This window comes from Triturus cristatus, chromosome 4_2, assembly GCF_964204655.1.
Source record: "Triturus cristatus chromosome 4_2, aTriCri1.1, whole genome shotgun sequence".
In the NCBI taxonomy this organism is placed as follows: Eukaryota; Metazoa; Chordata; class Amphibia; order Caudata; family Salamandridae; genus Triturus; species Triturus cristatus.
This window is the reverse complement of record NC_140586.1, coordinates 548,103,913-548,117,239: the sequence shown is the minus strand read 5'-3', so window position 1 is coordinate 548,117,239 and position 13,327 is coordinate 548,103,913. Positions and strand designations below refer to the sequence as shown.

Sequence of the window (13,327 nt, the reverse complement as noted above, 5' to 3'; positions counted from 1 at the left end):
GGGCAGAAGCCTATGCTTACAAAAGACAACAACGTCAACACACAGGACAAAGATCGGATATAGACACTACATCTTCCGATGACTCATCTAGTAGAGATAAGACAACCAGAGCACCCCAAACTTCACAACCAAATCTTAGATCAACAGAGACAGGAGACCCACAGCATACAGCCAGTGAAGGCCCAACAACCAGCAGTTCGGGACAATCTCATTTTTTAGAGGCAGGCACAAGGCCACCCGGAGATCCAGGAGGAAAAACATCAACAAAATCAGTGGCCAAGAGCACGCGCAGTCAGAAAACCTCGTGATAAACATCTCTTCTTATAATCTTACACAACTCCAGATTGATACACTTCAAAAAGGAACCTCCTTTGTTCCCACCTACCATTCCAATCAATTAGAAACTGATATAAGTTTCTTTAAATTCATGCGTCTACTGAGACTTAAACACTACTTTCGAAACATCCTTAACATTCCAGATGTACCACGGAAGAACACCCTAATGGGACTTCGCAACAGGAGCACCTTCACAGCACCCATGAGTCATAAAGTATTGGATGCCTACGAAACAATCGTTAATAAAGAACTCAAAAAAAAAATTGGCTACCATAACAAAAAGGCATACTCTAACATAACCAAAAAGGAACAACAAGCCTTAAAAGAATTAGCAAACAAACCAGAGATTACCATACGTCAAGCCGACAAAGGTGGAGCACTGGTCATTATGGATACCATCTTTTACACTAAAAATGTTAATGATCACGTCAACAATTCAGATACATACATGCCCACCCCAACGGATCCAACCAATGATTTCATGATTGTGCTAAAAACCATCGTTAATACAGCTTTAGAACAGGGTGTCATCAACGACGAAGACAAAACATATCTGATCAAAAGCAACCCATCTACACCCTATGTCTATATGCTCCCCAAAATGCACAAAAACGCCACAAGACCGCCATTCAGACCCATTGTGTCTACAGTGAACTCACTACATGAACCCGTAGGGAAATACTTGGACAAACATCTACAAGCTTCTGTTCAGTCGATGACTACCTACATTAAGGACACTACTGATTTTCTCAATATCCTGGAGTCCATTCAAAATTTGATAACCATGGAAACCGTCCTATGTACCATTGATGTAAACTCACTTTACACTTCCATACCCCATGATAAAGGCATTGAGGCAATCAAGTCATTTCTGATGACCACAGACAAACCAGAGAATCTCAAAGTATTTCTGATGGAACTCATGCATTTCACCCTTTATCACAGCTACTTCGAATGGTCAGGAACATTTTACATTCAATGCTCCGGAACTTCCATGGGCAATTGTGCCGCCCCAACATACGCGAACCTCTTTATGCACCGTTTTGAAATAGACAACATACTTTGCAAACACGAGTGGACCCAACATCTTACCCTTTATAAAAGATACATTGATGAAATTTTTATCTTATGGAATGGCTCAATTGATCATCTGGAATCATTAATTGAATCACTTAATACAGTTGACCAACGAATTCAATTCACTCACTGTATAAACAAAGAATCGATAACATTCCTGGATACCAAGGTCACATTATACCAAGGAAACCTCACCACTGAGGTTTACACTAAACCTACTGACCGCAATAATCTCCTGCACTTTCACAGTTTCCACCAACCATCTCTCAAGAATCATTTGCCCTACTCACAACTACTAGGATTGAAAAGAATCTCAAGTACCAATGAATTGTTTGAATCAAGCAAATCCGCTTGCATTTCCAAATTTGAACAACGAAAATATCCTACCAAAGTTCTTGACAGCGCCATATTGAAGTCTAACAAATCTACCCGACAGATGCTTCTTTCACCCAAACCACCAAAAACTTCAGATCAACGAATGACATTTGTGTCAAAATTTTCCACACAAAGTTTCAACATAAAAAAAACCATCCTCAGGTATTGGCCTATGTTAAGCATGGAAATGGATTTCAATAACATTTTTGAAATATCACCTAGATTTGCTTACCAAAGATCACGCAACATCAAACAAATATTGTCTAAAGCTGATGAACTCACTACCAGCTCCTTCAAAGGTACTTTACCATGTCTTAACTGTGGTAACTGTAACTCTATCATCAAAGGTACCAACATCCAACATCCTTCACAAGGCAACACGATCAAACTCAAGGGTACAGCCACATGTAATAGTCAGAATCTCATTTACATGTTGAAATGTCCATGTGGTTTGGTTTATGTGGGCAAAACTGAGAGAAAAATCCGTATACGGATCAATGAACACAAAAGCAATATACGTACCAAACAGGCGAAATCACCAATCGCAACTCATTTTCACCAGCATCAGCATAACATCTATCAACTGCGATTTTTGGTTCTTGAACAGATTCCCCAGCTGAGGGGTCGTGACAATAGTAAATATCTATTACAAAGAGAAACATTTTGGATCCACAAGCTGAATTCCATACATCCGAAAGGTCTCAACGAGCGTTATGATCTGGGCTGTTTTCTGTAACTAAGGTCTCCTTTATTCACCTTAAATTGGAGATTTGAACTTTCCACCCGACTTGTGATACCCTAGTACCTTGTGTAACTTTACAGTTCATGTTGAACCTTACAGTTATTTTATTTTATTTTACTTACTAATTTCATCTTATACACATGTACTATTGCACTATTACATTGACGCTCCCTTACAAGCTCCAGGATTTGGTAATATCTTACATTTTTTGAACTATCGCTTTTGGTTCGAATCACTCGAATTACATGTGTTTCTTCGGTGTCACACGCTGTCTATTCCATTTTTCTTTTTACTTTTGGCCTAATTTCTTTACAGATTTAACTGCACTCACTTTTGTTTATTATTTTATATTTTGTTTGCACGTGTAGTTTCACTAAACTTTATTGACCTTTTGGAACTACAAGTCTGTTTTCTTTGTAGTTCTCCTTTTCCCGCATTTTTCTTTATCACATATCACATGATTACCTCTTGGAACTACAAGTCTGTTTTCTTTGTAGTACTCTTTTTCCCGCACTTTTCCTTATCACATGTCTATATATCACATGATTACCATCCATTACAATTACCGGAGCGTTTCCGATTTGATTCTCCCGGGTTCAGGAGAATCTATACATCACCATACCAACTGTAAGTTTGATCTTCCGTTACTTGTCAGATAGTGATTGTATTCTTTTAAAAGGCCCCACGCTGTATGTATTTTTGTTACCCACACCACCATCCAGATTTTTCTTTTTATTTCGTCTTTACTTTTTCCTACAATTTTGGCAAAAACACACCACATTACTTTGTCCTATATGGCATTTTCATTTTTCATTTAACTTTTTTACTTACACTACCACCCAAACTTTCTTGGTCTATTTCGGCTTCACTATTTCCTATGACCTTGGTAAATGCACATCACAGTATGTTGTTTTAACATGTAAAACAAGTGGATATTTTCACATCACTTTGATGTGTAGTGTACCTCCATTTTGGTAATTACCAACACTGGCATTGTGTTTTTTTACTTATTACGAACGTATTACTTTTAATACTGTTTCAACATGATCATGTTTGTTACAATCAAAATCTACTGTATAATTGTTTGGATAAAAATTGTTCTTTTCTATTGAGTGTTTATAAAATGTATATATATACTGAACCCTATACCTTATCCTTTCAGAGTACCGCCCCTGAAGAAGGGCTGAAAAAAGCCCGAAATGCATTGGGCAGTTGGATATATGATGCATTGATAAAGAATGAATACAATTCTTTGACTTCATTAACTTTGAACAACGGTTAATAAACTCAAGTTATACTTGAATAAATTCCGATTTACCTGAGTTTAATTTCACAAAAGAGATCATATCTCTGAGATTGAGTGCAAAACGAAAGACATTTTCCTATTCAGGAACGTGCTATCATTATCTCCTTTCATTTAGCCATTCAAGAGATTATAGACTGGTAAAACAAACTGCTTTACATTCCTTCAAGACTTAGCCAGAAGGCTGCTCTCTGTAGCTACCACTAGGATAGCTTTCAAATGAGGTTATCTTAAACCTATCATCAATAAGGGGTTGTTTGGACTGGTGCAAGGTGCCCACTATAACTAGTGGACAGCATATACCAGGCCAACTTCTCACACAGACAGTTTGGGTACTGAATTGTGTAAACCCATTTCCCAGTTTATTGTGTCTAGTTTAGACCAATGCCAGGTAATCCTTTATTGATAAGCTATGGGGGCTTTATTTCTTGCTATTGGAAGGGAGCAAGGAATAATACAATGATCTGTCCAACGGACAGTAAGGGGGGCTTTCAATGTCATGTTTGGATTATTGGTAAAAATTAGATCAAGTAAATGACCTTTGTTGTGTGTAGGTGAGGCGACTAATTGAGAAAGCTACATTGCTCAGGTGTCATGTATAAAATGTACTGCATGTGCCCAAGCTTTGTCCTCAAAGTGCATGTTTAAGTCACCTACCATCGCAAAATTAGCTGTCTGCAAGCTGTGTGAGGATAACACGTTGGGCAAGGCCTGCAGGAACTCTGTGGCTGGCCGGGAGGGCGCTAGGCGAGCAGCCCAGAGAACTGTGTATGAAAGTTCCGTCAAAAAAGAGAGACTTTCACACCCTGGGATCATGATGGTGGTGAACTTATTTTCAAGGTAATTTTTAAATATCACTGCAGCTCCCCCTCACCGACCTTATCTGTAAAGTGGCTCTGTGAAAGGCAGACAGCACAGGTTAACTGCAGAAGGCAGTTATCCCATATGATTCAAACCACCTGGGTTGTCTGTTGTCCCTTTTACTCTTCCTCCGTGCAGTGGAGCCACAGGCAGCTGCAATCAGAAAAACTCTGCATATGCAGCGCATCCTTACTAATGCAGGACCTGTCAAGCCATTCCTTTACGTAGATGACATTCTGATGACCATCTCCCACCCGCAGATGTGCATTCTGGCCCTGATGGCCCTGCTAAGTACTTTTTCAGATTTCTCTGGATACCGGGTGAACTGGGGGAAGAGCAAGGCAATGCTGATGCCCATAGTCTTGACAAGGACATGTGTCCGGGGAGTGGAAATGAAGTGGATTCTGAAAGGCTTGAAATACCTAGGAGTGCACCTAAATGCACCTACAAAGGGGTTACTACACATGGCACAAGAAAACCTATTGCTCTTGCTTGCCTATACAAGCCTGAACTTCACGACATGATCTCATCTCCACTAATCCATACGGGTTCGCAAGCAGGAGGGGAACAAGGTGACCGCTCTGTGATTCAATTCTGTAATGGGGATGTTGCCGATCCCCATCCCACGTTCTCTTCTGCACACTATAGATTCAGAAATTAAGGACTTTGTGTGGGGAACGAGCAAGCCCTGGCTCAGAGTCCCCAAACTATACATACACACACTGAGGCAGTAAGACTTTGCCTACCACACTGGGGTACATTTTTTCTAGCCAATAACCTATCACAAATGCAAACTGGTCGAGTACAATAAAAGACCCACCTATCTGGCGCTGGATCAAGAGAGCTGCATTACGCCGTGGAGCTACCGTTGATGCCCTTTGTGTTGCAAAGCCTGAGGCATAGGTGCTGACTCTCCCCATAATATTGAACATTTTCCGCTTCTGGAAACAGGTACACATGTTCTTCAAACTAGACTCAGGGCTCATGCGGCGGCCCGATCTGGAATAATACGAAGGTGCAAATTAAGGGTCAGATGGTCAACTGGTCGACTTGAAAGGAATGTGGTATTCAGTCAGTTGACCAGTTGATATCCGAACCTTCATTTGAGTTCCTTTTCTCCATGGGATACAGTTTTCCATTTGCATCCCGTAGCAATATCTCCAACTTTGTCACAGCCTGTAGGGGCTCTTAGGAAAGGATGCAATAGCAATCGACCCTTCCCCGATCCCAGCCTACTCCAAAAAATAGAGTACTGCCAAGGGTATTATGTTAGGACTGTAAAGTCTGTTGATTGATGCCACCTTCTCACAGCCCACCCTGGAAACAGCCCTAATTCATTGGCAGGGTTTTAGGACAAATATACTCTTCCAAAGCCTGGGCCTCGTTGTTTAATTCCCATGACCCTGTCCTCCAGGAGGCTGAGCTGAAGTTCGCACATTTTTAACTATTACACAATTGCTACTGGTCACCAGTTAAACTGCATGAAGCTGGACTGTTGCCACATCACAACTGTGGGAAACTTTGGAATGGATGGATGCGATACACTACATATTTTATGGCGTTGCCCCAAACTCACTGGCTACTGGTCAGAGGTGTGGTCTACTCTTAGTAAACCAGAGGGAGATCCCGGTAACCCCCTTGGTCAGACTGGCTCTACTACATGGTATGCCAGGCTGTGAGATACCCTCTAAACACGGCAAACAATGGTTTGCAATGGAATTGGCTGCTGCCAAGCTATGTGTCCTCCGCCACTAGAGAAAGCTGACTGTTCCGAGTAGAACCAATTGGCTTTCAGGATTGGCAAAAATTACAGACTGTGAATGTACTATATGTAAGATGCATGACCTGTTGGATATCTGTGCCCGGGTATGGGAACCCTTCTTGCTGCCATGGAGAGAACAGGGCTAGGGGTAGATACTGCTACTTATTGGAGGATAGACACCCTCAGAAGGTGCCCTGGCTGCCTGGGGCACCTAATAGTATGTCCGATGTTACCTGCCTCCCTGATTACTGACTGGCCAAAGACAACGCCTCCAATTCACTGTATTCTTACTTGTTGACACGCACAGACATTAGACTGTGATACAAAACAAGAGAGAGAGACCCATCCCACCCTAGATGGAGTTCTTTATACTGTGACTATGAGTTTGATTTGATTTGCAGATCGAGCGGTTGAAGTTTCGCAATGTTCCTATGCTTTGTTTGAACTCATTCTTTCTTGCATTGACTGCTGTGCGTAGTGCACTTATAGTGACAAAGAATTGTTGCAACACAAAAAAAAGAATAGTGTACTGTGGGTTAGGTTGCTGTAAGGATGTGTTACAAAAGTGGGAAGGTTTGCCCTTGGGAACTTTTTCCTCACTAATTTTGGAGTATCCAGTAGACATTCCTCACCCAGTTGATAGTGAATCCTAAATAAGTGGCACCTCACCCAGAGCTCATCAGAACATTCTGGACCTATGGATAAAGAGACTGAAAGTGTTATTTGAGACGTGTATGAATACCTGACAGGCTGGTTCTGCTGCCGCTTTTCCCAGGACTAAGAAGTGGACTCCAAGAGTCAGTTTGCTGACGTCCTTTTTGGCTTGAGGGACACAACAAGCTTCAATAGCGCCCAGCAGCAAGTGGACATTCGCTGGACCCTACTGGTAGCCTCTGCTGGAGTGTTGTCCCTGAGGTCCGAGGAGTCTTAGGTGTGACGAAGAGAAGCTGCTTTAGAAGGGCTTAAAAGTTAGGATTCAGAAAATGTTTGGACTTCCAAGACCCCCAGAGCGTCAGCAGGACCTTGAGGCAAAACGTGTCTGATTTGGAAGAGACTTTGAAGGATACAGCTTCTGGTTTGCTTTGCAAGAGGACTTTGAGCTCCATAAAAAAAAAAAAATAGTTCAGAAGGGAGAAATCTTGACAGGGCAAAGCTCCAAAAAGTATCTGCCCTTCTTGAGGACTTCAGAGGCTGTGAAATTAGAATTTCTCTCACTGAGCGTTTCCTGCCAAAACCAGCTTCAGTGCAACCTTGTCCAACAGCAGTGTGGCTTTGAAAGGACATCACCGTATATGGTGTGCAACCTTGCCCTACTGGAGGATTCTGACTTCCATTTCAGAGACCAAGTCAAACAGTAAAATCTTTGACTGGGGCAACCTGCTTTGTGTATCTGACCTTCGCTCTTATTGTGGTCTGAAATCTCACCTATATCCAATTCAACCGCAAATAGTGGCTGCTGATTGGCACTTAACTTTTTTTGCACTTTTTGCCTTAAATCTTTAATAATTTATATATCTGTTTTTCTCTTTTGGATTTTTTTTTATTTTGGTGTCCCTTTGCTCAATACATTTTTCTCTATTTCTATAAATTAGTTGTAGGATTTTTATTGTGTTGCATGTGGCTGTATAACTGTTTTGTTACTCCAAACATGTGGCACATTTTTTTAAGTTAAACCTATCTGTTCTGTGCCAAAGCTAACAGAGGGTTGAGCCTAGCTTTGTTTTTGAAAATGTGCTTTACCCTGACCAGTTTGCTGTCTTATTTCATGTGATGGACTCACATCCCTCCAATTAATAACCCAGTTTCTTACAAAGGCCAGCTTTTTTCACAGGCTAGATAGCTTTCCTCCTGTCACATTAGTGTATTGCTTTCCTCTTATTAAAAGTGTACCTTTTTGCTCATGAAATATTCAATATTGGACTGGCTATTTGGGCAATCTGACACTCCAGAGGGAACAAATTGAAATGACCAGTATGTGGGGTGTTTTTTTGGGTCTTGTCACGGCATCGGGATCCAACATAAATTGCCCACACACTGGCCCTTTCATGCTGCCCCATCTGCAGTGTTAGACTGCTCGAAATTTCAGAGTATACAGAGATATGATTTGACATGGTAAAACTGGAAAACGTATTTATCAATTTAGACAGCATGGCAATGCTGCCGGGCCCACAGAGAGAAAGTGAGCTGTCAGTCCCCACAATTCAGATCACTTGACACTTAAAATGCAAAATAAAAGTTGTTGTATAATAGTTCTCTATGCAAGTCTTATTAGTCTTTTTCTTACATTTCAGTGGCACCTATAAAAGCCCTGTGTAGTCAGCGGTTCGATGACTGGAAAGGAAAATTTGGACCTGTTGGGCTTATTTGCAAGGAACTTACAGGAGACACACAAATGGACGACCTATTTGAGATTCAGCATGCCCATATAATTATGACAACACCTGTATGTTTATATTTTCATTTATATTTAATCTCCCTCAATGATGCCTTCTTTAATATTGTAAAGGATGACTTCTGCCTTATTTTTTCAATATCAATGCGGAGGAATACGTATTATCTGTTATTCTATGCTGAAGGGCATTATAGTGAACTGGAATCTAGTATAAGTACCTTTTTGCAAAGGTTGTGGCTATTTAGTCAGTTGCCAAGTAAAAAGTACATTTTTGTGGCTACTTCCCCGGCTGTGAAAACTTCACTATATACCCAGCCCTGGCTAAATAGCAGAGATTATGTACTATTTGACCGGCAGCCAAGCAAATAGCAAACAAGCTTTATTGTTTATCTGGTCAATGGCTTACTAATAGACATAATGTACTGTTTGGCCAGTGATAAAGTAAATAGCAAATCAAATTCACTCTTTACCCAGCTGCTGGCACACTAACGGACCCTATCTACAGTTTGGTCAACAGCCATACAAATAACAAATACACTTCATTACATACCTGGCCGCTTGTTAAACACCATAAATTATGTACTATTTGGCCAGTGACCTTGCAAATAGCAAAGATATTTCACTACTTACCCAGATAGTGGTTAAATAGCAGAAAATATGTATTATTTGGTCAGTGGCCTAGGAAATAGCAAGGAAATGTCACTATTTACCCGGCTGATGGCTAAATAGAAATCATTATGAACCATTTGGCCAATGGTGTTCCAAATAGCAAAGAATCATACCTATTTACCTGGCTACTGAGTACATAGCAGAAAGTATATACTGTTTGTCCAGCAAGTGTGCAAATAGAAACATTTTTCACCTGGTGGCTGGGAAAATAGTAGACTGTGTGCACAATTTGACTAGTAGCCTTACAAATAGCAAAGAAACTCTGCTATTTACCCCGTTGCTGTCTAAACAGCTTCATTTTTATATTATTACTCTTTTGCATATGTTAACAGGCACTTAGCAGATAGGACTGCAAAGGAGTGAACACAATTGGCAACCATATCCTTCTGCAAATAATTGCAAATTGTGCAGACTTTTTGAAAATGAAATGGTATTCTTCAAACCAACCTATGTACTATTAGATCGGTTTACATACTACTGAATCTCAGGGAGTCACAGAATGACCAGTGTAGGAGGCTGGCTTAGTATATGGTGCACACTAATTTAAGTGGTGCAACTTGCACTAATCCAGACAACCTTATGGTGGGTTTAGTGGTCTTTGATAATCATAGAAAGCTATCAAAGTCATTGCTTTTGGAGAACAACCTTCAGGCTTATCATGAAGGACTGTTAAGCATCTTGTTTACCAGTTTAATCTATAGTGTAGATTAGATGAAAAGAAACCACACAGTGTTTAGCAAAATTAAGTATATTTATTACAACACAGTATTAATATCACATTGGTATATTTCCTACCTGGAGATATCAATAGAATATACAAAAATCCTTCAAAAGCAATCATGTAAGTAGCACAAAATACAGTGGTCCCCAGGGGGAGACCGAACCATATATTAAGAAAGTGGAATGTGAACTACAAAGGAGAACAGGACTTGTACCGGAAGACCCAGAGGAGTTGGGGACACAAGGGATCACCCAAGGTTAGTACCCAGGAACCCCATGGAGGCTGTATGCTGAGCGGAAACACAGCTGCGTGCCCAATGGATGTCAATAGAGAAGTCGCTGTTGCAGTTTTGAAGAATAAGGACCCTTCCCAGAGGACCCAAAAAGAAAACCTTTGGAATACAGAAGGTTGGAGAGCCACCCCACCCGTGGATGCCACGGGAACCAGGTTGCATACGCCAGGAAAGTCGGTGCATAGGGGTGAAGTGACGTCGGACCCTGCCGTAGACAACAATTGACAACTTTGAAGAAGATACCTCTGGAGAAGGCTGTTAAGGAGTCCGTTGAAATCCAAGGGTGTATTCTTAAAGTGAAGACCCTACAAGCAGAGGGGACAGAGTCAATGCCGCTCGGAGGTGACCAGGAGGCACGGAGACAAAATGCTCACCCATGTCGGGAGGTTCTGAAGAGTCGACAGTGACCTGATCTCTGCAACTGTAAAGACCAGGCGATGCTGAGGGAGATCAGGAGCCGTGCATGAGCTGTCCCATGTCGGATGTCGGTGAATTGGTAATCGCTGTCCGGTGGAAGCACCAACAAGCCTTGGTAGCCGAACTGGCGTGTAAGACAAAAAAGGAGCAACGTTGGAACTAGTAAGGGACTCACCAACAGCAGGAGAGTCAGAGCAGGCCCCGAGCAAGCAGGGGAGCTCACTGAAGCAGTAAAAGACCCTCAGGAGAACCCACAGGCCAAAGGCACGGGAGTCGCCAGAGGACCTCAAGCAGCTCACAACAGATGAACGCCTATGGTGCAGAGGATGTGGTGAAGACGCTGATCATGGAGCGAAAAGGTGCTGGAGGCTGGAGCTTCTTGTAGCCCGAAGATCTCTGGAGTGCAGAGCCAACAAGCCTTGGCAACAGCAAGTCGATGCAGTGCACATGGTTTCGCCCCAGCGGTTCCGACGAGGGATACTGGCCTTAAGATTGCAGAGAGGACAGGTCAGACCTCGGGGGAGTGGCAGAACCACCACCTTAATTGCTGAGCCACAAGAAGTCATAGGACGACAGGAGCAGCAGACCGGCCAGCTGCAGGGGAGTGACTCCTTTACACCTAAGAGATTTCCTCTGGTGTCCTTGATACCCGCAGGTTTGTTGAAGAACCTGGAGGAAGCACATACACAGAGGATGAAGAAGACTGAAAAAAAGCGAGACTAGGAGCAGCAGGAGTCTTCCTTGGTGCAGTCTCGGTTCCAGTCGAAGTCCAACGAGGTTCAAGTGTCCAGACAAGTGAAAAGCGACGCAGTTTCAGAATTGGGTTTTGTCCCATGATGAATCTAAAGGCCCACCCGCAGGTAAGCCCTCAAGTACCCTAGGAAAGGGTTGGAACAAGTTGCGAATCCCTCCCAGAGAAGGGGCTGGACAGAGGGGAGGATACTTCCATGTCCTTTGTCCAGTTTCACACCAGAGTGGGAGCCAAGGGCTCCCTGAACCAGCTAACCCTGGAGTATGCAAGGAGGGCACCAAATGTGCCCTTCAAAGAAGTCTGGTGGAGCTGGCAAGCATCCCCACCCCAGCCCAATACACTAAGTCCTGTCTGGGAGGTGGTCACTCGTCCTTGTAACAGGAAACCTATTGTTTTTCTTTTCCTTGCTCGAGCTTAGCTCAGCAGCAGGACAATAGAATTGTGTCTGGGTCGGCAACAGCACTAGCTTGCTTGCAGACCCTGAATGCATTTACCGGGAATACAGGGGGGTCCCCAAAGGAGCCCCCGTTACATGGGATTATACTTCCAATGGGGTATGATTCCAACATGTTTGATACCAAACATGAGCAGGTTCGGGGCAGCCACTACATAGTTAGACATCTTGTAATGACTGATGTCCACTACATGTCTAAAAATGGCTGACCGCCCTTACAAATCCTGGAGAATCGACTCTGGGGTTTGTAGGTGTGTGCTGCTCATGCAGGTGCACCCTCACCCTTATAACCAAGCACCCTTCCCTCAGGACTGAGGAGCCTGCCATAAGGGTGACTTATAGGTTTTTAGTACAGTGACCTCAAATAAGGAAACTTATATCTGTTGTGAGAGGTGCAAGCACCAACTAACACAGACTGCAAAGGCAGGCCTGTAGTCATAGTTTAAGTGGACTCCCATGGGTGGCACAATACATGCTGCATCCGATGGGAGACCCTTGGTCTACCAATGCCCTGGATACCTTAGTTCCATAAACTAGGTACTTACAAGGGTACACCAGAAGCCAATTGTGGAGGTACCAAAGTACTTACCAGGTCAATTTAGGGGAGAAAACTCAGATGCTGGGGTACTGATTGGCAGGATCCCAGCAGACTAAGTCAAGAACACACTGACACCAGGCAAAAAGTGAGTGTACCTTCCTACAACCTGCCAAATTAATGTTCATTATGCAAGAGGCAATTTACAACCCTCTATGAATGGCTGTAATCCAGGGGATGTAGGGCTGCAAGAGACAGCACACCACCATCCTTATGACTGCATTCCAAAATGGAAACGTTTTTTTAAAGCAGCCTGTGTTCCTTAAAGGAGCCTGTGCTGCTTTTTAGGTCTCGCCTGAGCCAGCGCATGCGCTGTCTCAGGAGAGACATTTTGTATACGGGATTTTCAAAGCGCTACCAGCGCTGGCCTAACGCTTGCGTTCACGCAAGCGTGCACGCGCGCAGCCGCCGATCACGGCTGCGCGGGCACCACTCGCGTGCTTACCACACAGCGCGCCCGTCCTCGCGATCGTGATCACTTTCAAATTTGATTGCGATTACTTTCGTTTTCACAGCCGTGCGGCCCATGCTTGTTCTTCTCTTGCGCTGTGTATGTACCAGGTTCAAGTCGAGAATAAGC

General features: G+C 43.0%; 1 protein-coding gene across 1 annotated transcript in view; it reads left to right on the top strand.

Annotated features, from left to right (window-relative positions):
* HFM1 (helicase for meiosis 1) overlaps positions 1-13,327 on the top strand; it is a 3,754,865-nt gene that overhangs the window by 847,390 nt on the left and 2,894,148 nt on the right. Inside the window, exon 8 of the mRNA XM_085599940.1 lies at positions 8,748-8,899. Coding sequence (XP_085456066.1) covers positions 8,748-8,899 — 152 coding nt within the window. The remainder of the gene's footprint in view (positions 1-8,747; positions 8,900-13,327) is intronic.